Source organism: Bolinopsis microptera, chromosome 13 (assembly GCF_026151205.1).
Source record: "Bolinopsis microptera isolate Bmic1 chromosome 13, MBARI_Bmic_1.0, whole genome shotgun sequence".
NCBI lineage: Eukaryota > Metazoa > Ctenophora > Tentaculata > Lobata > Bolinopsidae > Bolinopsis > Bolinopsis microptera.
This window is the reverse complement of record NC_087084.1, coordinates 9699453-9726147: the sequence shown is the minus strand read 5'-3', so window position 1 is coordinate 9726147 and position 26695 is coordinate 9699453. Positions and strand designations below refer to the sequence as shown.

The 26695-nt window shown below is 36.9% G+C and overlaps 1 protein-coding gene across 1 annotated transcript in view; it reads left to right on the top strand.

The window, feature by feature from the left end:
* LOC134825013 (transient receptor potential cation channel subfamily M member 2-like) overlaps positions 1 to 26695 on the top strand; it is an 81524-nt gene that overhangs the window by 35273 nt on the left and 19556 nt on the right. The window contains exons 8-11 of the mRNA XM_063837063.1: positions 22243 to 22331; positions 22578 to 22708; positions 22991 to 23107; positions 23966 to 24099. Of these exons, the coding sequence (XP_063693133.1) occupies positions 22243 to 22331; positions 22578 to 22708; positions 22991 to 23107; positions 23966 to 24099 (471 nt within the window). The remainder of the gene's footprint in view (positions 1 to 22242; positions 22332 to 22577; positions 22709 to 22990; positions 23108 to 23965; positions 24100 to 26695) is intronic.

The window sequence follows — 26695 nt, the reverse complement described above, 5'->3', positions numbered from 1 at the left end:
ATTTACAGTAATAAGGTAGTAAAAAAAGCAACACTTTACTAGTAATAAGGTAATATATTCCGTATTGGTTGATGACAACCTTGTCACTTATTGAAAGTACTTATTAGACCACCCAAGAAACATGACTGATACTAACCACTAAGCAGTAGTAGTGATCACATATAAAGGATTATTTAACCAGTCGGAAGTTTAAATATCCTAAATTACATTAAATTAAATAAATTGTAATATTATATTAAATTAATAAACTTAACTACAGGCGAGGAGTTTATAGGTTTATACTGGTGATTAACAAAATATCATACAATATTATTAAACGTCATACAATATTATGTTCAACTTTCACTATTACTTCCTGTTGACAACCTCTCCAATTCTCTCTCTCCAATTCTCAGATTCCCCAGAATTGTTTACTAATTAGTACACCTCCGCCGCAGACTATCATTACTTAACGTTAACCAATATCACTGCTGCTTTTCTGCTGAGAGCACACTAGGTGAGACTACTGAGAGTTCAGCGGAGTAATACAGAGAGTTTTGCGGAGTAATACAGAGACTACTAAGAGACCACTAAGTCTACTAACTCTAAGTAAAACTTGGAGTACAGCGGAGTATAATACGCAGAGTTAAGGACCATTTGTCGAGACCAGGCAGCACTGTTGACAACTTGTAAATAGCTTTTCTCTTTGGGATACATGTTTTAACTGCGGTAGTGCGGGGACCAAGTTTATAAAAATTGGTGTGTATCCTATAACAACTGTATCCTATCAACTGTGCGCCGTGCAGATTAGTTTCCACGCTTGGGTTGAATTACAGGTTTCGACGTTTCTAACTTTAGTCCAGGTTGAGTTTTGCGTCAACGCGGGTTTTGACTTACTGTGCAGCGGCACTTATTTATGAGCTTTTTGTTTTCGTTTATCGTTGTTTGCGGAATTATACTTCTCTGTTGTTTGTGAAAGATCTGCTGATGACGGAGCAGTTCAGCAATCAACTACTCATAGAAAACGCAATCCTCGATTATGCTTTGCAGGTTTGTGAATTCCAACCTGAGGTTCTTCTCCACGAGTAACCCCCTCTTCACTTAGCATGTAAAGTAATAGTGTCACATTGTTTAACCTTAAGTACATTATTGATATTCCGCAGAAAAATAATTTATGTTTATTACTGGTAATGGTAATTCCCGGACGGTTTTAGTCCGTAACCGGGTTTATACTCCCAAGTAGGATTGGTTCTCATTTATTTGCTGGCTCCCGTCTGGGTGGTGCACTGGGTGGTGCACTGGGTGGTGCACTGGGTGGTGCACTGGGTGGTGCACTGGGTGGTGCACTGGGTGGTGCACTGGGTGGTGCACTTGGTGGTGCACTGGGTGGTGCACTGGGTGGTGCACTGGGTGGTGCACTGGGTGGTGCACTGGGTGGTGCACTGGGTGCATGCCTGTGAAGGTGTCCGGTCTTCAATTGTCGTCACTTCTGTGTTGATTTTGATGACTTTCAGTGTCCCATGTCTGCAACTGTAATCAGTTTCACAGTATAGTTATACTCAATAAATAAAATTAGTTTAAAAATTAGTATGTCACGAAATAGTGTTTTAACTCAAGTTGTACATAATTCCGGTAAAATGTATTTACAAAATCCAAAAGCGTCGACACGTCTGTGTTGATGGTGACTTACATGGGATAAAATTTCTGCAACTGCAATCAGTTCCAAAGAAGTGTATTTAGGACACCATCGTCCCAAAAAACAGTGGTCAGGCATTGCCATCAATCAACCTGACCACAAAAAGTGCATAAATATTAAATTGCACTTTTGCCTTTATCATATCGACTACAACTCTAAAAGTGAACATGTTGCTTCGTTTGTTGAATATAAATGTGGCCATTACGAACATTTTGAGCTTATTTGGGGTCTTTGTGATCGTTCTAACCCAATTTGTGACCAATTTGTGACCAATTTGTGACAAATTTGTGACCCACCTTAAGATTTTGAATATTTTGATGAGCTCGAAAATTCTTCGCCACAAGACCGTAAGTCTACTAGAACTTTGTTTTTACCCAGTAAACAAAGCTGGTTCCCAATGAAAATATTTTCTCTAAAATTGCTAACCCAGTTGTTTGCTGACGGTAAGAGGGTGTTTTGGGTCATATATTGTTATTATTGCTTCATATGCTATACATAAACATGTTTTGGGTGTTTTGGGTCATATATTGCTTCATATGCTTAATGCTACACATAAACATGTTTTGGGTGTTTTAGGTCATATATTGCTTCATATGCTACACATAAACATGTTTTGGGTGTTTTAGGTCATATATTGCTTCATATGCTACACATAAACATGTTTTGGGTGTTTTGGGTCATATATTGCTTCATATGCTACACATAAACATGTTTTGGGTGTTTTGGGTCATATATTGCTTCATATGCTACACTTAAACATGTTTTGGGTCATATATTGCTTCATATGCTACACATAAACATGTTTTGGGTGTTTTGGGTCATATATTGCTTCATATGCTACACATAAACATGTTACTGTTAGTTGCGGCTATTTTGCACTTAACAGGAACCCTGTTAAACTTCCCCTACGAAAGTTTAACCAGAAGTCTGCAATAATATAACGAAATTTGGGGAAAAATTACTGTATTCCTCGTTAAAAGTTGTTGGATATATGTCAGCTGAAATGTTGAGATGTCGACTCTCAAAAGCCTATCTCAGCTCAGCTTTGAATAATCGTAATAATAATATCTCAGTTGTAAATGCAACCTGTTAAAGTGTAATAATTGTTACCTTTAATATTACATCTTTACAGATAGTATTTGCGTAAGATAATCGGACGCTGCAACATTATCAATACTGAAATTTGTTGAATTCATTGAATAATCATACAATTTATATACTTATTTAAAAGTCCTTTGTTCATATGAAAGGAATATCAACATATTTACTGCTTATATTACATCCAAAACAAATATTAAATCATGAAATGCAATATCAATGTGATCGTACAAGATACTTCGAATTCCGTAGAAAGACTACTATTCTGCATTGTGCGATTCCAACTTGATGCCCATCTGGCTCCACCTTGACTACCAGCTCACATCTAGAGTTGCCAGGTGGTACAGTGGCTTGTGGCACAAAATAAACTGGGTGGGGGCTTCACTAGGTAATCATGGAACATTAGACAACACAAATGGTTTATCCGAAGATGTCACATCGTGGTTTGAGAGTGAGATCTGTAACTTTGCTCACAGCTCATGTAGCATACCCTCCAGAGTCCAGACAGATCATATAGTTTGATGATTTTTTCTGTTCACGGTTGTCTCATTTTTTCCTCAGTATTGAAATTGTTGAATAATTTAGAAAGACAAACACGCATAACTCTACTTGTAGGGAAGTTTAATAAACATCTAAGATGAGAATTACGAATGAGTCGGACTATTCAATTTACTCGTATCGTACGTACTTTACAATTCTGCTGGAAAGTTCTCCTTCTAGAAATCGATGGAAGAGTAATTGTCTCTCGATTGTCAAGTAATTTTTTAGAATTTTTGTCTGATTCTATATGTTCACCTACTGATTAATTTATGTTTTACTTTTTAATGATTGCCTGACCTAAGAATTTTGTGTTTAATTTGTTCGCGAGCGGTATATTTTCTCTAACATCGGCAAACAATTACATTTTAGAACAGCCCCGATGATAATAATTCAAAAACAAAAAAAATCTATCTGAATCGTATGTCGTATGAGTCGGACTTTTCAAAGTTGCGTACAAGTACCTACTTTTTCCCCTGTACGAGTCCGTACTTCTAATCTTAGATAAACATCCGCTTCATTTTGTTTGGTAAAACCTTTTAGTCGGATCCCAACCGTTCTAAAAGGCTATCTCGTTAGCTTTTCGTGTTAAAAGCGATTTCTCAACGGTTATCACCTCTCTAGATTATTCTCAAAACATTTGGACTTCATTGCATTTTTGAAATAAATGCAATGAGGGCGTTTTCGGCCACACCCCTTTTCAGGGTTTCGCGGTCACTCGAATTTTTGTATTTCAGCCCAGGAAGGTTTTAAAGACTATTCCGATACACCAAAATGTGCCTAATAGACACATTTATATACAACTTATGAAGCAACATATACCTTAAAATGCTTCGTTTCGGAAATATGGCCGAAAAACGGTTTTTGGCTTGACGCAGTTCATAATTTCCATGATTTTTGGCATTTTCGCCTAGAAAGGTCGCAGAGACTATTCTGATACACTAAAATGTACATAATGGCCACATTTATATACAACTTATGAAGCAACATATACCCTAAAAGGCTTACTTTCGGAAATGTGGCTGAAAAACGGATTTTTGCCGAGCGAACAATGACATTATTCACAAATGGGCTATTGGACTGTTAACTAAAAAGGTCTTAAAGAAGATTCATGAGGAACATAGCATTTGTCACAAGATGTAAGATGACTCACTTTGTGTCCAGAAACACCTACAAAAATTGGAGAATGATCTACTTTATTGGCCATCTCTCTTAATGCTTTAATGGGCCAGGACAGCAGCATATTTGTGTCTTACGAAAGGGCAATTTTTCAAAATTACGGTTTCTTAAGGTCAAAGGATCGGTTGCTAACAACAAATTGTTCGCAATTGCCGACTCATGTACATCATATACTCAAAAACGCTCACTTTAGGAGTTATTAGTAAATAACTACTACATGATTTTATGATTTGTGACAACCCCAACAATTTTTCCTTGGCACCAATTTAAATAAAATGTGTTGACCAAAATTCAACTTCAAACTTTTTATTTATATTCATGCCATGAAACCATGATATATGTACCAAGAATACCGCACCTAAAATAAATCGGCACTGGATCCGGGCCAGATTGTTGCTTGACAGCTGTATGATAATGCGTGTCATTCCCTCGTTTTTAAATCTAGTGGTGACTGGCTAGTTCTTCTGTTATTACAGCTGCCTCGAGATCTTATCTGGGGCATGGGCACTAACTAAGAACATTAGAACTGTAATTCTAGAACCTCATATTAAGGTTACTTGGCAGAATAGCATTAGCAGGGTTCGAGATTTGACTGAGGGCATTCAGGTAACATACCAGGTTCATATCACCAGTTGAGGTGGATCTTAATTTCGGCATGCAATGCCTTATAAGTTATAAGATTATAGTAGGATCACGGGGTTTATATAATAGAAGGTCTCGAGATGCTGATTTAGCTTTTTAGGTTTCACATGTGAAATTTTTCCAGCTTTGGGTAAAGTGGATTTTAGAGCGGGGAGGGGGTCTAAATGACCAAAATCTGAACGATCTCTTACTTACGGGGCACTAGTACTACGGGACAAGGGACGGATATCGGGCCTAGTAGCTGTTTTTTAATGAGGGGCTGGGGTATGGACCTAGATGGTCAACGTGAGGATAGCATGAGGATTTAGGATGCTCTGCCTGCCTTTCGTGGGGTCTTGTAACCCCGAAAGCTGGTATATCTTATCTAAATTAACCTTGGTTAAATCCCGTACTGTTTCGAATATATCATTAGATTCATAGGTCCAATATCAAGCAAAAAAGTCTGATCTCCGGTACTGATGTTACACTTACATGATCTCCGACGCAATGATCTCCGAAGTCTGATGTTAAAGTTGGGTCTCAGAGCCAAAAAGAGGAACCTACGCCTTGGTTCCTCTCTTTGAGAGTCAAACAGGAAATTCGGTGTTATCAACTCAAACTCGGATTCGTAGCACAATTGAAAAACCAAAGAATAAAAATCTGAATGGATTTCCCGAAATCCTAAAATTAATATCAGGTTGTATTCGATTCAGTGGCTCAAACTCCAGTTTGGACTTACGAGACTTAAGTTCAAGTCAAGGAACACTTTGATTAAGCATGATCCTTGTCTAGTTGGAGTTTTCGCACATCATGCATCTACTAATCACTCCTAAACTGAGAGTTTTAGAGTCGAATCTCGAACCCTGCCATTCAGTCAAGTAATCTTAATCTGAAGTTCTAGAATTACAGTTCTAGTGTTCTAGTACTAATGCATTAGTGCCCTAGAAAAGATCTCGAGGCAGCTGTAATAACAAAAGAGCTAGCTAGTAACCACTTGATTAAAAAACGAGGGAATGACACACATTATCATACGATGGGAAAATCTATGCGAACCAAACCACTGCGGTATTACTATTTAAATGGTAAATGAGCCAAATTAAACTGCAGCCAACAGATCTCAATCTAGCGATTACAGACCAATATTGGTCGAGGCAGTGAAGTCAATTATAATTATAAAGTGGGGTACTGGTCAGCGGTCAAGCAACAATATGGTTTTATGAAATGAATAAATTAAAAGTTGAATTTTGGTCATTACATTTTGGCTAAATTGGTGCCAATGAAAAATTGTTGGAGTTTTCACAAATCATGCAGTATAGTTAAACTTATTTACTAATCACTCCTAAAGTGAACGTTTTTGAGTATATGATGTGCATGAGTCGGCAATTGCAAACAATTTGCTGTTAGCAACTGACCCTTTGACCTTTACTGTGACCTTTACTAAAGAAACCGTAATTTTGAAAAATTGCCCTTTCGTAAGACACAAATATGCTGCTGTCCTGGCCCATTAAGAGAGATGCCCAATAAAGTACTAGTAGATTATTCTACAATTTTTGTGAGTGTTTCTGGACACAAGGTGAGTCATCTTACATCTTGTGACAAATGCTATGTTCCTCATGAGTCTTCTTTAAGACCTTTTTAGTTAACAGTCCAATAGCCCATTTGTGAATACTGTCATTGTTCGCTCGGCAAAAATTCGTTTTTCAGCCACATTTCCGAAAGTAAGCCTTTTAGGGTATATGTTGCTTCATAGGTTGTATATAAATGTGGCCATTATGTACATTTTAGTATATCAAAATAGTCTCTACGACCTTCCTAGGCGGAAATGCAAAAAATCACGGAAATTATGAACTGCGTCAAGCCAAAAACCGTTTTTCGGCCATAATTCCGAAACAAAGCATTTTAAGGTATATGTTGCTTCATAAGTTGTATATAAATGTGGCTATTAGGCACATTTTGGTGTATCGGAATAGTCTTTAAAACCTTCCTGGGCTGAAATACAAAAATTCGAGTGACCGCGAAACCCTGAAAAGGGGTGTGGCCGAAAACGCCCTCATTGCATTTATTTCAAAAATGCAATGAAGTCCAAATGTTTTGAGAATAATCTAGAGAGGTGATAACCGTTGAGAAATCGCTTTTAACACGAAAAGCTAACGAGATTCCGTTTCGTCCCTGACTATTTATCTAATCTAATATCTCGGTTTTTGTGGTGTTAGAAATATTTAAATGATAGGGTTTTGGGTGGAAACCACCTCCTCCATGATTAAAACCTTTCTTTAATTTGATATGATCTCGGTTATCATCGTTAATCATGGTTATCGTCTAAGTTATAGGTTTTGGTCAGAAACCACCGATAAGATGCACAATTCTTTTGGAAAGCGGGTATCAGGTCGGGTGTGGTCCTTCGTCTCAATGCTGCTCTTGCACACCGTTTTTGTGTTATTTTAGTTTTCGAAGCCGACTAGTTTATGTCTGGTTGCTTATAAAAGTATAAGATGTAGGTAAATATATAAGATGCATGTGTTATTCTCGATAGGTGTGGCTCATCCCGCTTATGGAACTAAATAACGATATCTGGATATTATCCGGTTGGAAGAGACAAGGACAAGTGAAACAAGGAAGTTAGGAGTAAGGGCAAATTTTCGGCGTCAACGCCATCTTCAGGCTCAAATTATTTGTTATATAGTAGTGTTGAAAGTATTACAATTTTTAATACTTTCAACACTACTATATAACAAATAATTTGAGCCTGAAGATGGCGTTGACGCCGAAAATTTGCCCTTACTCCTAACTTCCTTGTTTCACTTGTCCTTGTCTCTTCCAACCGGATAATATCCAGATATCAGTATTTCAATCATGAGACTAATAAACAGCGAACTACTCCGTTATTTGAACTAAATAACGGTTCAATCATTAGTATTTCACAGACCTATTGTAAGCAGGAACCAATGCACCTGAAGAATACTGTGTTAAACCTGGAGGCGGTGGAGCCCAAAATAAAATTAGTGGTTCACACTTCACACAGAGCTATTGTTAAATAAAGTTTTAATGTCAGTTATTATAGGCTGGAACCTATGCTGACGAATACTGTGTTAGTACTAATACTGTGTTAAGGTTTAAAACTGGAGCCCAGAAGAAAACCTACAAAACCTGACAAAGCCTGACATGTCTGGGCCTTATATGAATTTGTCTATTTTTTTAATGAATAAAACGGATCTAAATTTCCTTAGAAATCGTGTAACACAACAGCTCTGCCAGGCAATTGAGTATATACCACTGTGCAGTAGATTCTTGATAGACAGAATAGACTATTTCGTATAAAAGATTGCATTGTTGACAGCTCTGATGTGATATTGATCTAAATTTTTATAAAATGTAAAGGATTAGTGCTTTATCTTAGTTAGTGATAGAGCTATATGGGCAGCTTTTCGGTAATATAAGTTTTTATCGGCTACGTTTACAATAAAAGAATAAACCTGGCTAAATTTCCACAAAATGTACAATTTTACTCGTGTTTGACAGAGCAAGAAAAAACTGTAAATACTAGTTAATGAACAGAGTTCGTAAATTTATTGCACTAATTGAACTAATTAAACTAATTAGTGATTAATTAAAGTAAGTTGTTATCATATCTATTTCACCTCCACTCAGACAATTCTCACTTGTCTCTATATCGTATATAAGTTGAAACCTACCAAAAGCTTCAGGCTCCCTTTCTAATGAACCGGAAAATAGGTCTTGACTTTTGAAAGTTTATCCCATCAGGCTCACCATTTGAATAAGATCCGTTTACTCTGCCATATCAAAGCTTATCAAAGCTTATCAAAGCGTATAATATGTTATGTAATTATCAATCTGATAGTCTAGTCATGCGACAAGAATGCCTCATTCCTGAGTCCCAAGTTGGTCCTCTTTTAAGCATCTAACTTATCATTATAACTTATCGACTGCTATTCGGTTGCTTCATAACGAAATAGCGTCTAAGCGTCTGTCACTTTTTCTACCACTGTAAATACGAAAACTGAACAGTATTCGCTGGAATTATGCATTCCATATAATATTTATTTACTCTACATGAGTATTATATTGTTTTGGGTACTACGATTGTAGTTTAAAACTTTTTATTTGTAATCCTTGGAACGGTAGTACAAGCCATTTATCCTACTTCCTCATTATAAAAGCATATTTCGCACTCATTCTCATTGCCCGTGACACGGTGAACAACTGAATTTACTGTAAACGACCGTTCATGATAAATCCTTAGAACCGTTTTCCTTGTATCTGATGTTACATGGGGCACTAACTGAGGGAGATGATGCACCAATACCTGCTACTGGAGGTGATGTATCAACCCCTGCTGAAGCAGGGGAGTCCAGCTCCGAGATCAGACACCCTCATGAGACTCCTACTGATCATCAGATGAACCTATTTTCTGCTCCCTTTAAATTTATATCCAAGGTAAGATATAAATGGTTATTAGTTTTTTAGTTATTATAATCAGTAACCATTGGTCACAAAACATAACGTTATATAACCAGGTTATAGCGGCCGTTACCGGAGTTCTTCGGTTTAAGCGTTAATTCGTGTCGGCATTCACGTGAAGCACATTAAGGGGGCATACCCCAAATCTGTCCAGACCAAATGACCTCATAGGCAGTTCAGTGACCTTCTAGCGCACCGTTTCCACACCAAAAAAAATTATTTTGAGAATATCCATTTTTGTAATCGAGCATTTCCTGGTTAAGAGTGAAATTTTCGGAAAAAATTATTTTGTGGTTGAGACGCTATAAGTTAATCATTTCTTGCGGTATCGGGTTAAAATTTTGCTCGCCGTTTATTCACATCTATGTCAAGGTGTGTGTAAAATCTTGATATCGTATCTAAAAAGGCTGGTGTGTTATGAATTTTTAAAGTCAAAAAGCTAAAATTGTCCTTTTCAGGCTTATTTTAACAAAAAGTCAGTCAGGGAAGATCGGATTATTTGATGCTTGACATCAAATTGTTCTCTGAATTCTGGCGCAGTTTTTGATGCCCTCAAAAATGTTTTTACTCATTCACCTTCTGATCTATTGGACCTCAAAGCCAAACAACAAATTAAGGCACATTTTTCGTTTTTAATATTTACTGATTTTTCTAAAATTTTGATAGGAATGTGCTAGTGACTTTTTGAAGGGTGCAAAATAACCGCAACTAGCACATTTATATATGAGTTATGAACAACAAAACACCCTAAAATGCTTCCCTTTGAAGTTATGGGAGAAAATGTGATTTTTTATCTGCAAAGCCAAAAAATCACATTTTCTCCCATAACTTCAAAGGGAAGCATTTTAGGGTGTTTTGTTGTTCATAACTCATATATAAATGTGCTAGTTGCGGTTATTTCGCACCCTTCAAAAAGTCACTAGCACATTCCTATCAACATTTTAGAAAAATCAGTAAATATTAAAAACGAAAAATGTGCCTAAATTTGTTGTTTGGCTTTGAGGTCCAATAGATCAGAAGGTGAATGAGTAAAAACATTTTTGAGGGCATCAAAAACTGCGCCAGAATTCAGAGAACAATTTGATGTCAAGCATCAAATAATCCGATCTTCCCTGACTGACTTTTTGTTAAAATAAGCCTGAAAAGGACAATTTTAGCTTTTTGACTTTAAAAATTCATAACACACCAGCCTTTTTAGATACGATATCAAGATTTTACACACACCTTGACATAGATGTGAATAAACGGCGAGCAAAATTTTAACCCGATACCGCAAGAAATGATTAACTTATAGCGTCTCAACCACAAAATAATTTTTTCCGAAAATTTCACTCTTAACCAGGAAATGCTCGATTACAAAAATGGGAATTCTCAAAATAATTTTTTTTGGTGTGGAAACGGTGCGCTAGAAGGTCACTGAACTGCCTATGAGGTCATTTGGTCTGGACGGCACAAACCACTGTTTTGGGGTATGCCCCCTTAAGTTGTTCTGAATATTTTGTAGAAGTTCCTAAAATCATCCTCACTGTTACAATTTTTTTTGGTTTTGGTTTATAGAGCTACACGCCACTTATGTCCAATGAAGGACTTCTAGGCAATGTGCTTGGTTGTGGGACACATTCAACTAGAAAAGTTGAGAGGCTTCAAATCAATTCTCATTAAAAGATTAAAGAGATATCAACAGAGTGTGAGCCACTGCCAGACTAACCTGTGATTAGAGTTTGCCAGGCTCTATGAGTCAGAGTGTGGCAGAGAGTATCTTCTTTTTCCTATCCTTTGTCTGTGATGCTGGTAACGTCCTCTTGTTGTAGGTGAAGGTGACGTAAACTCATTTGCACGAAGGATAAGAGATCCTTTGTTCACTATTACAATTATTCTAGTACTACCAGTTACAATGGGTGGCTCTCTAAAATAAAAGACAATAAGAAGTCCCGTTCTCCCATTAAAAAATTCCCACTCCCTCATCAAAATTATGATGAACTTATTATGAATGCTCGCACTGATTCGAGACGGAGCATTACGTAACGTCTAACATACTACTATAAGACCAACTGATTTACCACAAAAACTGAATTTGCTGAACTAAACGACCATTTATGATAAATCCTTAGCACCGTTTCCTTTAATCTGATGTTACACGGTGCACTTGGAGGGAAGGCCCCAGTACTTGCTAATGGAGGGGAGGCTAGCTCCGAGATCACCGACCATTATGAGAAGAGGGTGACTCCTGCTGATGCCGATCATCAGATACATCTGTTTTCTGCTCTCTTTAAATTTATAGACAAGGTTAGATATTAATGGTAATTGGGTATGTGATGGCATGTTTTGGGGCCATCCCATTCTAAAGGTTATATTTATAAACTGATTTTAGAAAAAATGAAACAAAGTTCAAATGGCAAGTTCTACTTCAAGTTTCATACTATAGAAATTAAACTAAAGCAATCGTCAGGAACTTAGATTAGATCTAAAAATATTCTCTTAAGACAGTTTGCTCATTCATAAAGTTAACAGCAGTGCATTATTAGGAATTTCCTTGAGTGCCTGCATTTTGAGATTAGCTCGGTCCTGCTGTTGAGCTTTTCTGTCAGGCACAAGTTGCACGTTCTCGCACCAGGCTTGTTTGATTGGCATTTTTTAAAATATTTGCCTATTGCCAGTCAATGGTATATTTTATATCGCCTCTCTTGAGTCTCCATACGAGTTTGGGTAACTCGGTTCACGGTTGATGTTTCGTAGGCCTCGTTCTTGAAGGGTTGAAGCTTTGGAAATGCACTGTAGTGCAGATAAAAGAAATAGCACCATATTGATTGGGCGACATCTGTCCGACAGCGACATCTGTCCGACTCAGAAAATAGGTTATCCGGACAAGTTCATGTCGGATCCTACCGTACAATTTTCTTTCTAGATAGTAAGATTAAGACAAATAATTTGTGCAAGTTTGGGTGTATTTCTATGTGCCAAATTTGAGATATCATTTCAAACACAAAAAAATAGTGCTGTCGGACAGATGTCGCTGTCGGACAGAGGTCGTGTTACCCACCATATTATACTGATTTAATGATTTTTTTTTGATGTATCTTAATTGTGTAACACTAAAGTTAGTTTCTCTATAAGATTATTTAGGATAGTCATATTGTAATTAGCAAATTATCAATGTGATTGTTTAGTCAGGAATGCCTCATTCCTGAGTCTCCAAGTTTGTCCTCTTTTACTCCTTTATAGTATAGGATTATTATTAGTCTTCTGTCCACGGGGCATTAAGCTCAAGGTGGTCAGTATAGTCAGTCATAAGACATAAGAAGAAGGCCACTTTAAAGAAGTGCACAGCACTAAATGACGACCAATTACAAGTAGATCTAGACACGTTGATTGAAGAATATAGCTTCCTATTACGTTACTGGCGCCTCGGATAATATGATTTGTGGTCTAATGACCCCTCGGATAATGCTATAATACTGAAGTTAAATTTGTGGTCTATAACGGCGCCTGTGTGTCTCGTAAAAATAATGCAAGTTTTGTCTTATGCTCATATAATCTAATAGAGCCATCAGCAGATGAAAGCTTCCTTTGTCATTCAATAATGGGAGAACGAGTAAGTTTTTAATCTATTAACAATAGTTAAAGCCTGATATCTGTGAGTAGTTTTGAGACGACTCATTTGATTGATAAGACATTGTTCGGTTACTAATTGACTGAAACTCCCACCCAACCTGCTTTAAAGGGTTATTTTTGATCTCACGTTTATTTTTATTATTTATATCTATACATACGGAAAGTTTGCCCGGCGTCGATCAGAACTGAAAGCTCAAAAGTTTTTGTTCGATCTCTTCGTGCTGCTAATTCCTGCTAATTCCTGCTAATTCCTGCTAATTACTCCTCTATGAGATGCTCAAGGCCCTCACCCAAAGTCCGAAGCCAGTGAGACATCGGCGACAAAACATTGTTGATGAAGAGGTATAACTCATCATTAATTGAAACAAATTAACTCATCATTAATCAAATCATGGTATCCATAGGTCCTTAATGGGTTAACAATAGCTGTTACAATAGCTGAAATCACTTTTTATATATGTTCATTGTTTTGTACGTGTTTGACCAATCTATCTTCAGTTTGGTTCACTTTGCTTCATATTCTCATATTGGTTATTGGTTGACACTCCTTGCTTCTTTTCTCTTTTTTCTTCTGTTTAAGTTACAAACTTTCGTTTGCATGGTAACCGTTGCCAGGCAATAGCTGAGTATTTTTGCATGCAATGATACGGGCTTCTCTTGCCTTTTTGAAGCCAGTGACGGACAGATGGACTCATGGGGATGGAGAGGTAAATAACTAGAATAAGTATAAAGTCTGAGGTTATAAAAATATCAATATATAAAAAGTGGGGACCTCAATCCATGTAGCTGAGGCACCTCACAGTTAGTAGACCTAGTGGATCTTGCTTGTAAAAGGAGCCATATTTTCCAACCGAAGCGAGCTGTAACTATAAGCGAGCTGTAATTGGCTTAGTGTCAGGCTGCCAAGGTGTTGATGTAGTGATAAGTACGTAGGGTACCCGGCTTAAAGTACGTACGGTACCCGGCTTAAAGAACGTAGGGTACAACCATTCTTAAAGGTACATACTTCACACAGTAAGAAGTGTAAAGCTGTATAAGTTCTTGTTTTTATATTTTTCTTACTTTTATATTTTTGAATTTTTAAATTTGCATATTGACGTAGTGGATGACTGAGCTGGTTTCAAGCACAAGTCGCTCTCAAATCCAACGATAAGCAGTGGCCTCCGGCACTTGAAACCTCCTCAAGCCTCCATCGATTTATTTACCATTGATATTGTTAGATTCTGCCGTAAAAATCAATATTTGTTTCTTTACTGTCGCTCTCCAGATACTCTGATCTTCTGATGGTTGACGATCTATAGCTTTTTATAGCCTTTTATAATCATAATAATGGTCGTATAAAAGAAGATGCCCACCATAATGTGCATTCTATTGGTATCTTAAAGTGACCCCTGTCGGTTCTATATGGACAATGAGAGCACCCCTATCCTTGTAACTTTTGACACAATTTTACAAAATTTGAAAACAAATTAAGAAATCAGAAGTTATACTTTAATAGCAATTTTTACACTACCTTTAAAACCATTAGCATGTGTTTGAGTAGCTACGTCTGATACCTCATAACAAAAAAACTTATCCTCGACTTGTTTATTAAAAACAGACATGAGACATGTCACTTGTCCGGTTACTCCAGCATCATCAGCCACAAAATCAGCATCATCAGCAACAAAATCAGCATCATCATCCACAAAATCAGCATCATCATCCACAAAATCAGCATCATCATCCACAAAATCAGCATCATCAGCCACAAAATCAGCATCATCAGCCACAAAATCAGCATCATCATCCACAAAATCAGCACCATCATCCACAAAATCAGCATCATCAGCCACAAAATCAGCATCATCATCCACAAAATCAGCATCATCATCCACATACTTTTGTTTTGGGTATCTTGTAATTTCAGGGGAATGCTGTTTATTTCTCCTGATAATGTTTTTGTTTGGAATTAGATTACAAGACTTGATAATTAATAATCATAACAATACTAATTACTACTTTTTTTTTTATTTTATTTTATTTTTTTTTTTTTTTTTTTTAATTTTTTATAAAATGCAACCTACTAAAACCAATGGGGCCCTCCCCGGGGTCATTACTCTCGCATTTGCGAGAGTCGTCCCTAAGGTGTGAAAGTAGGTCAAGATTTGTTCACACAAGCCCTAGCATCGCTATTTGCTGACCATCTGCTTTCACTGAAGGTATGTTTTAGAGAGTGGAGGCCGACCGTCAGCAGGACCAAGTGGTCAACAACGTCAAGGCCCCTTCCACATGGGCCATGTTGGTTTGGCAGATACTGTGGTAATAAGATATGAAGTGAATGAGTGAAATGAAGTGATTGAAAAGGGTGTAAAAGAGGAAGAGCTTGTAAGGTAGTTTAGGAATGGAAGGAAGCAGGGCATGTACTACAAAAAAACAGTTAGTAGTACTGTAGGATAGTAACAATAACCATTGATAATAAATAACAAAGACAGCAATATAAAATGGGGTGGACAATTTGCCCTAATCAGCCAAGATCGACACAATAGAACTTTTGTGGCCTATTTTGTCACCAGTAAGTGAAAGTTTAAGAAGTTTGATATATCCCTGCCAGATCGGCATGTCCCCTGCCTGAAATCTTTTGCTAATGTACCATTTGGCAACAATATTAAAATAATTATAATTTGTGAAGTGTGATTACAAACTATAAAATTAATTTTATTGGGGTCTTTGTAATTTCTATCGATTTTCCTTTTATAAAGTCTTCAAGTATTGTGATGAAGCTATTTGTGTGGATACAATGGAGATAGATATGAGGGATTGTTTCTAAGTATGTGTTACACAGGCTACACAAGACTACTAAGACTTGACATAAGTCATAACTCGGTCTCCATAATATAGTGAGCTCTACTCTGTATTAAAAATAATTTAGGTATGGCTTATGCCTTATACGTTATATTAGTAATATGCAAAAGTTATTACACTATAACTACTGTTATATTGATCATGAGAAATAGTAAATGTATCAAGGATTAAATCTTAAATTTCTATGTTTAAGTCGGAGGAATTTTGGTTTAATTTTAACGGTTATCAGTGCCAAATTATCGAGATCAACCGATAAAGATTTTTACCCAATTATCTTATCGAGAAATAATCTCGTCGCATACCCTAATCCCTAATCTTGGATACGGTTTGGCATTAGCACAGATAAGATCTTCCTGTTAAGAGATACAAAATATGTTTCCCAATGTCACTGATACATGTTTTGGCCGTAAAACACGGATTTGCAATATCTGAGAATGCTGCACTAAACTTGGTTCCAGCATACTTCAAGAGCTCATTAGGGATCTCATCTGCTTCACACGCACCTTCTACATTACCAGAGTGGCAAGTGGGCTAGAGACACCAACAAACAGTTTCAGTGTTCCTTTCCTGTGAAGTGATTCACTGTTCACAGACCAGTCTCTAACAACCTTCGCCTTTTTTAATCCTGTATCTGTAACTTACTGACTTAGGTCGGCTCCAAAGTCCGAGCAGCTATGTATCCCCTCCACACTTGTCGGTCAAGTATCACTGTCTGGATCTCATGACTGCTGGACACAGATCTGTCCACACTAAAGTTGTGATTTAATTTCATAGTCTAAAGTTCTACTCATGCTGTTCTGAAAGACCAAATATCTGATCTTTGTCATCACTGCGATTTGGGTCTTGTTGGTTTGCGGATCCCAACAACAATATTTTATCTAACTTCTTCATTTCCAGTTAGTCAATTTACGTTATACCGCTTGGGTTTCGGCTTAGTCCTATGTACATTGTACATGCTACTATCATTGATAGGGTTTTTCAGAGAAAGGATAATTGCTACCACCGATCTTGTGATCGGAACCCGCAATATTTCCTAGCGTTGTTCTCAGATTAAGCAAAGTCCTTGAGCCAGTACGTGCCGTCGTGAGAATTGTGTCTGACCTGAATACTAGATACAGTTGCTTGATAACATAATAAGTCGTTTATACCAAGAAGATACAACAAAAGATGAATAAAAGATAATCATTAAACAAAGGTGTCTAAATAGATATTCAACAAACAAAAGGCATATTTAATATATTCCCTGCACGTGTGTTGGTTCGTGGGTTTTTTACCCACTTTTAAAAGTAAATTTCTGGTAAGATCGAGTGTTTATCACTTAGTATCTTACTGTGATCCACACTATTTATAGAAGCGACTAATGAATCTATTGAATAATATTAACCATAATATAATAACCAATTACCTCATATTAACAACACAATCAAGTCTCTCGATAATCCCCCCAGTATGTCTGCTCATAAATAGCTCAAATGTCGCCGCTACCTTATAGCCCTATCGATTATGCCGTGTAGATGTTTGAGAGAGTACAAGTGAATAGTGCAAGGGCTCCCCATTCTACTGAGTCAAACTGTTCTCTTTTGTATCTCAGCTACTTGACGCTTTTTTAATAGCTGCATTTTAGAGAACAGCTCTTTTTTATGTACACTGCGAAATACACATGTATAAATTATACACGTGTATAAAAAAAGTTAAAATCAGTATTGAGTATTGTTTAACTGCTGTTGGACAAGCGTGAAGCGGGTTTGTTATCGTCTTATCTGCCCATCACAAAGACTCGGGGGTTTGTACCAGCGGATCCAATGGAGAACCCAAGTAATGGTATAGAATCAATGGAACCTCCAAAATCAGTAGCAGATATGATCACCGCTACCTCCCCTGCTGTAGAGGGACCTCTTAAATCAGTAGCAGATATGATCATCGCTACCTCCTCCACTAAGAGAGGACCTAGAGTTAGCTTCAAGGATGCAGCTAATATTAAGATGAAGGAAACCCGGCTTAGTGAGTCAGCAGCATCAAGTGCTGGTAATAACAAGTACAGGAACAAGACTAGATTCGATCTGATGATTGGGAAGATAACGTTAGGACGGAAGAAAGATAAGGAGGAATTTGTTGATGAGCAGGTAAATCCTACATTTGCACGTGCAAATGCTCTAATTGCACGGGCTAATAGCAATAACAAAGGAGAAAGTTGTTGATATGATGAGCAGGTAAATCCTATATTTGCACGTGCTAATGCTCTAATTGCACCTGCAAATAGCAATAACAAAGGAAGAAGTTGATAATGAGCAGGTAAATCAGTTGGCAAATTCCCAACTTCGCATTCAGAAAATACAAACCATATCAAACATCATTCGAATGAACATTAATTGGAAGCTAGGCGGCTAGAGGCCCTAGCGTTCATTTTAATGTTCGGTCAAATAACGTCCGATAAGACAGTAAAATTAAATACATTTAATGAATGCCTTTGTGATCCGTATCTTAATACGACCTAATTGCTATTCACAGATGGAAGAAGGTTGGAATACAAATCGGTCGCATCAAAAGATGAAATTAATATGTTGACTTTCATGCGTCGAGTTATTACTAATAAACACGTTTGCACGTGCAAATGCTCTATTTACACGTGTCACGTGTAAATAGCAATAAAAACGGAAAAAGTATATAATCAATGTAGATGTACTTATTCGTTTTACTGCGTGGTCTAAGCGTTAGTGTTGTCCGGCGAAATATAAGAGTCGGTTCTTTTGCGATAGTGTAAACGCGATAGCTAGCGCCATCCAACGCTTAGGCTAATTAACGCTGGATGGCGCTAGCTATCGCGTTTACACTATCGCAAGAGAACCAAAAAGTCAACAGTACAATAATAAAACGAAATAATAAAATAGTTAATAAATCTTCCTGGTTATCTCTTGATTAAATTCCACATTGTCCATTAGTTAATTGTGCAACGTGACAAAGTGACTGTACGTGGTCGGTAATTGCCTGTACCAACTCATGATCAGTGACGTTAACTAAAAGAGTTTACAGGTTTCGGTATTTAACTTTGTGGAATTTGTACAAAAGGTGTGAATACTTTACTAGTCATTATCACTATCAGTACATTGTTCATTTTTGTAACATATTTACATAATATCATCTTTGTAGCTTATTTACATAGTTTAAGCTGAATTACTTTTTGTCAACGTCTTCATTCCTGACACATAGTAAAAACACGTGCCATACATTTTATCCATTAATAAATTTAAGGTCGACAGGGATTTTAACATGAAGCATTTTACTGTGCCAGGTATCTCACAGTGCCTCGTACTTTACAGTATATTTGTACATTACCCGTTATTGGACCTAGTATTGTCACGCATATCAGTTATCAGAGAGGGCTACATAAATAACATATATGCAGGCTAGGCATTCACCAATATGTATATTTGCTTTTTGGGTTACTATTAAGCCATAGTTTCGGCTTGCGCGATGCCTAGATATCGTTGCCTAGATACCGTTGCCTAGATCACGTTGCCTGGATCACGTTGCCTAGATCACGTGGGAGCGATGCCTATATCACGTGGAGGTTTCCGAGAAGCTTCTATAATGAGAGGCCTTGGTGCAACAAAACCCGATCTTTCGTATTTCGAAAAGGTACTATATAAAGTTATAACTTATTATTTCTATGCACCTGAAAGATATTTGTTCACCTTTGGTGAATTCTTTGTGTTTTAAGCCTTAGCAGTATGGGTTGACTGAAAAGAAAATCATATATTGATAGAGACTATAAATCAAGAGGCTTGCATATAATGAACATATTGACACGGGTGCAGAGTTGAGTCTGTACGGAACCTAGTAGTTTCAGATCCTTGTTTAACTTGCCGTACAGCAAGGTCATCCACTACTTTAGCCCGGCGAGGCACTATGTCAATATTCCGATACATACTACTATTATGTTTATGATGCTATCTCAGCTTTAAGATCTCCTAATTTAGTAATTTGTTTCTAATTTTGTCTAGCTATTATCTCTAAAATGCATAATAATTCCCACGTATATGTTACAGGCTTGTCCGCCGTGGCTTAACCAGTCGGCGGCGGCGGCGTATGCCGGCGTGAGATCGACCCTAAAAGACAAAAATTTGGTCTATTATCGTGCTTTTTTTCCGACAATTGAGTAAAATTGATCTGTGCAAAAATTTGATTTTAATTTGATTTATTTATTTATCTTATTTGTAAATCTGAAATTGAATTTTGAGTGAAACTTTCAGATGATCATACGGAAAAATTCGATGTTACATAATTCACGCCGTCGTACGCCGGGGGTGGTACCGGCGGCGTGCGGCGAGGTCAAATTGACCGGGGCCGCGGCGTCCAGCGGCAGCGGACAAGCCTGGTATGTTAGGCTCACACAAAGGAAAATATGTACAATACCGACCGGATATTGACCGGCTTATAGCCGGCTGTTACGGTAACAACCCTCTAGCTAATAGCCTTCTTACAGCCGGCTTATAGCCAGGAAAACAGGCTACCTCCTCCATTACACGGTCCCCCTGTACAACACGTTTTTTTACGCCGAATCTTTCATCCCACGGAAACCCGTACTACTGAAATGCAGTTTCTTTTGTTTTTCATATTCTGTCTAAATTCAATTCCAATTTCGTGGGAACCATTCGCCGATTCACTGGAGCGCACTAATTGATAACGTGAATCTTTAACACTTTGGTCGTGTGCGAGTAAATATAGTGCTGGTCAGAAAATTCGATGCGGCTTTTTGCACCCAGAAATTAAATGCGATCTGCTAATAAATAAATCGAAATTATAAGCAATGAGGCTGATAAAATCTCAAAACCTAATTAAGAAGCGACATCTCATTTCCTTGGTACCTTAATTCCCAAAAATTTGGGCGACAAAAAATTTGAGCGGGCCTCTCGCCCAAATTTTTTGCAGACCAAATTAATTGCATAAATCTTTTCCGTCTGATAAGTTTTTTGCTAACCAAACTTTTGGCATTTGGCCTGTGGCCCTGAAATCTATAGAAAGATGGCTTTTTCTTCATATCCAAGTGAAATAATATTTGAAATTTTAGTTTTCTAATCTGTCATTCATGGCTTGACCAAGTAAAAAGGCTTATATTTTAAATGAATAGAAATAACTGGAATAGCTTACAGCTACTATAATAAAACAAATGGCTAGAGGTACGGATAGCTAGAGATTTAAACAAGATCTGCAAATGGATTATCATCCACCGTAAAGTCTGATCTACAAGCATCAGTTAAACCCGACTTCTCAAAGCCTTTCCTTATGTCATCTGGCCTCCCTTTTAAATAGACAAAAAGTTCGTTGATCCAACGAGCGTGTACTTCACGGATCACTGTCAAGCGGGTATCAATTTTCACATTGTCTGATGAAACTCCTCCATTGAGCTGACACACTATGTTTTTCGCGTACCAATCTTCGTACTTATTGCGCATGAATTTCTTAGCCAGTCCATTGATAGATATGTCCAGGGGCTGTAGATGATGGGTCATATTAGCTGGAACTTTCTGTAGGATGCAGTTGTTGGCTGTCATCAGATCTTTTAGTGTCTGTGTGTGTTGGGCCCGAAACACATCTGATATCAATAGCGCTTTCTGCTCAGGGTTGTTGATGGAGGCTCTAACTGATTCTATGTGGGGAAGAAGGGTTTTTTCAAAGAACTGGACACTGGTCAAACCTTTCGACCATCTGGTGAGGCGTCATAATGATAATTGTACGTGAAAGGGGTATGATAAGATATGCTGAGTGTAAGTAGACTAAACTATCTGATTGAGAGACTAAATATCACTATTGTATATATCTATCATTTTGTACTGTGCCATCATCACTGTATTTTTTAGTAGTTACTGGGCAGATCGTAAATTTCATAATGCGAAACAACTCAGACTACCACCTACATGCTTAAAATTGAAAGCAAAATGACTGGAATAATAAGGAATAATAATGAACAAATATGTAACTGAAATTTTAGTGGAAAATCGTTCATTTTTCGAAGAATTTGTGCCCAAATTTTCGGTCGCCCAAATGAGTTCAAATTTTCTGCCCAAATTTTTCGGGCTCAAATAAATTGTGCTCAATATAATGGCACACAAATTTTTGGGAACTAAGGTATCATTATTACATGATTAACAATGCCTTATTATTAACAGTAACAAATTGTTAACGCTACTTTTTTGCAGAAAACGTTCGAAGATTGGGTTAGGCGACAGATTAATGTGAGGGAATGCTGTAAGTTTGTGAAGAAAAAAGACCACAAAGATGACCCCATGTAAGTTTATTGGTCTTTTCTAAGTACATATATTATCTAACAGCCCTTTTAATGTCGTTTTTATATTAAACATATTAAGAAGATCAATACTGCCGTTTTCTCAAAAATGTGCTTATAGTCCTAGGATTTTTGAGTGGTATTTAGGCACTTTTGTCAGAAAACAGCAGTATTTCTGCAAACTACGAAAAACTAATTCAGTAAAAGAAAGTCTACCTTTAACCAAACAATAATGAGAATATATCCTAGATGCAAGTGCGGGAACAAAAGGTCTAACCATCTCCCGAGGACGGTGGAGATGACCCCAGACGCTAAATGGGACCAGCCCAGCTGTACCACTCTTGTTGAGAACTGTGCTTTTGGCAAGATTAACTTCTCAGGTTAGCACTGTTAACAATAAGTTAATAATACAAGAGCACACTCTTTTTTTATTAACTTATTAACTCAACATTCTTTGGATCGTGTTTTTATGACTTGATAGTGTGCGAAGCTCCTATTGCAAGATTTAAATTGCTCAAATGGCATTTCACTTATCATTAACAATTTACCTCCAAAATCCATCTTTTTCTGCACCAACAATCATTTATAACCTTCCACTTTTACTTTTTTACAAAAAAGTGGATGGAACAATTTCCAAATATATAAATGTTATAATTTGTTAGGTGTGGACACAACCACTCAGCCACAGTACATGAGGATAGCAGTTGATAACGGTCGTACGGAGACTATAAAGAAACTGGAACGATTGTTCACAGAGTTTTGGAAGCTTAACGAACCTGGTTAGTGTAAGAGTGTTATATACTTATATAGAAGTATAGAGTAGAGAGTTAGAATACAGTGTTACATTATAACTTTCAGTTTTCAGAGGTACCACAGAGGAACTTCTACTAGAACTGTTCTAACTAACCTCCACACCACGCACAATCTGTAATCTTACTTTATCTGTTGCCATTTTACTGACACCACGACATTAATTTTAACACGACTTTCCGAGAAAATCTAAGGAACCTCCACCTAACCAAATACACGTTCAATCTAGATAAGTAGATACACTACACACTACACACTAGAACACACTCAATCTATAAGTCTATAGTTAAAATGATTGGTTTATTTTGAGAAAACATTATTTTTGTCGATGCCATAATCACAAAAAGTGATGATTTTTACCAATACCACGTAACCATGCATGTGAGTGATAATGTGATTCAGCGTGTATCAGGTTACATATTGAGTGTGTCTAAATAGCGCACCAATTAGCTATAAATTGCTGTATTGCTCATTTATTGTGTCTTAACTCTAAATAGCAATAAATAAGTGTATTTTAGTTCTCATTTCTTGCTCATTTCAGACGCTCCAATTAAATCGCTCGCCCAAATTTTAACAAATCGTGTGAAACGGCCCAGGGTAGAAAGTAGACTCATTCTGCGTATTTTCGGACGCTTATTCTGAATCAGCCCCCATGGGGTAAAAACCTCTCCCCGAGGAGTGTGTCTACATAGCGAACTGATTAGCTATATAAATTGATTTCTTACTCATCTCAGGTTTAATAATTAACATAACTCAAACTGAAAAATCATCCTGAGTAATAAACATAACTAAATAACCATCCTGAGTAATAACTATCCTCTCCCCAGATTTATTGATATCAGTAACAGGAGGAGCTAAGAGTTTCAACGTGTCTCACGATATCTGCGGCTCATTTCAACAGGGTTTACTCAGTGCTGCTAAATCAACTAATGCCTGGCTGATAACCGGTGGACAGAACTGCGTGAGTAAATCTCAAAAAAAAATTTAAAATATATTGTATAATATAATGGAAAAATTAACAAGAGAGGCGCCAGTACCAAGAGATAAACCCTTTCCGCAATCCAGGTCCTGGGCAAACCAGGAGAAATAACTTACAGTTGAATATTGTGTTGTACTCCTACAGTTGAACATTCTATTATAGATACCTTACTTGGGGACTCCAGGCTATAATGTTCATAAACAAACATTCCGTTTTATAAAGATTCGGCGTAATGACAGGCTGAGCGTGGCACAGTAAAATATAGATAGCTTATCGGAAGTTATTTGACCGGACATTGCGTGAATGGACATTAATATGAGCTCTCTAAACGGACATAAATATGAGCTTTCTAACCGCAAATAGGGAAGAAACAACCGCACAATTTCGTATTATTGCTATAACATTACCTTATCGGACTTTTAAACTTTTTATTTGAACGGACATTAATATGAACGCTATGGGCCTCAAGTTTCAAATTGATGTCCGTTCAATACAATAGGTTATTTTTACTTTATCGGCTAAAAGTTCGGTTAACTGCTTTTAAAAGTTTGTAGAGTTCGGCACCTTTTGAAAGTTCGTTAAGTGCGTTTCCCCTATGTAGTGGTGATATTAATATTTAAACAGCAAAGTGTAAAGCGGCCCATGCTGATACATATTACTGTGAAGTGTGACCGAGATATCATGTCTTTAAAAACCCTTATAGAAAATATATAATATAACTGCCCCACTATTAACTCAAGGAATATTGAGTTTGTTGACTCAAATATAAAACTTAAATTTTTACATTCTGTAACTGGACAGGTGAAGGGAAGTAAAATTCGGGATAAAATGTACGACTCTATCTGCCCAAACGAGCTGTCCCCATTACGTCAATGGGTTATTGACCTAAATAATCAACCAATAGATTGGGCGGTCGTTCTTAGCAACCTATTTTTCTTAGTATCTAAAAATTTTAAGTTGATTCAATTTCAGTATAAGCTTTTAATGAGGATCACGACGTGTAGATACATGAGACAGAAAATGAAAATTGTTACAGATACTCCCATGTGTAGCCTGTGTAACACATACTTAGAAACAATTCCTCATATCTATCTCCATTGTATCCACACAAATAGCTTCATCACAATACTTGAAGACTTTATAAAAAGGAAAATCGATACAAATTACAAAGACCCCAATAAAATTAATTTTATAGTTTGTAATCACACTTCACAAATTATAAATTATTTTAATATTGTTGCCAAATGGTACATTAGCAAAAGATTTCAGGCAGGGGACATGCCGATCTGGCAGGGATATATCAAACTTCTTAAACTTTCACTTACTGGAGACAAAATAGGCCACAAAAGTTCTATTGTGTCGATCTTGGCCGATTAGGGCAAATTGTCCACCCCATTTATATTGCTGTCTTTGTTATTTTATTATCAATGGTTATTGTTACTATCTTACAGTACTACTAACTGTTTTTTGTAGTACATGCCCTGCTTCCTTCCATTCTTAAACTACCTTACAAGCTCTTCCTCTTTTACACCCTTTTCAATCACTTCATTTCACTCATTCACTTCATATCTTATTACCACAGTATCTGCCAAAACCAACATGGCCCATGCGGAAGGGGGCCTTGACGTTGTTGACCACTTGGCCCTGCATCCCAAGCTGACGGTCGGCCTCCACTCTCTAAAAACATACCTTCAGTGAAGGCAGATGGTCAGCAAATAGCAATGCTAGGGCTTGGTGTGAACAAATCTTGACCTACTTTCACACCTTTGGGACGACTCACGCAAATGCGAGAGTAATGACCCCGGGGAGGGCCCCATTGGTTTTAGTAGGTTGCATATTTATAAAAAAAATATAAAAAAAAAAAAAAAAAAAAAAAAAAAAAAAAAAACCCTTATATGTTTTATACATATAGTTTTATTCAAAATAAAAATTTTAAAGGATAATAGTGTTAGTGAAAATTGTTAACTATCTATACTGTCAAAGCCTTAGCGATACCATATGTGATTTTCAGATTACTTCATAGCTGGGGAAAACGCATACAACGAACTTTTAAAATGTGCCGAACTCTACGAAAATTAAAAACGAAGAGTACTTCTTTTCTTAAAAGCTTCCTCAATTCAGGGAGTAATGAAACTGGTTGGAGATGTGATTAGTGACATATAAGTGACATAATAGTGACATATTAGTGACATAATAGTGACATATAAGTGACATAATAGTGACATATTAGTGACATATAAGTGACATAATAGTGACATAATAGTGACATAATAGTGACATATTAGTGAAATATTAGTGACATATAGTGACATATTAGTGACATATTAGTGACATAATAGTGACATAATAGTGACATAATAGTGACATATTAGTGACATATTAGTGACATAATAGTGACATATTAGTGACATATAAGTGACATAATAGTGACATATAGTGACATATTAGTGACATATTAGTGACATATTAGTGACATATTAGTGACATATTAGTGACATAATAGTGACATATTAGTGACATATTAGTGACATATTAGTGACATAATAGTGACATATAAGTGACATAATAGTGACATATT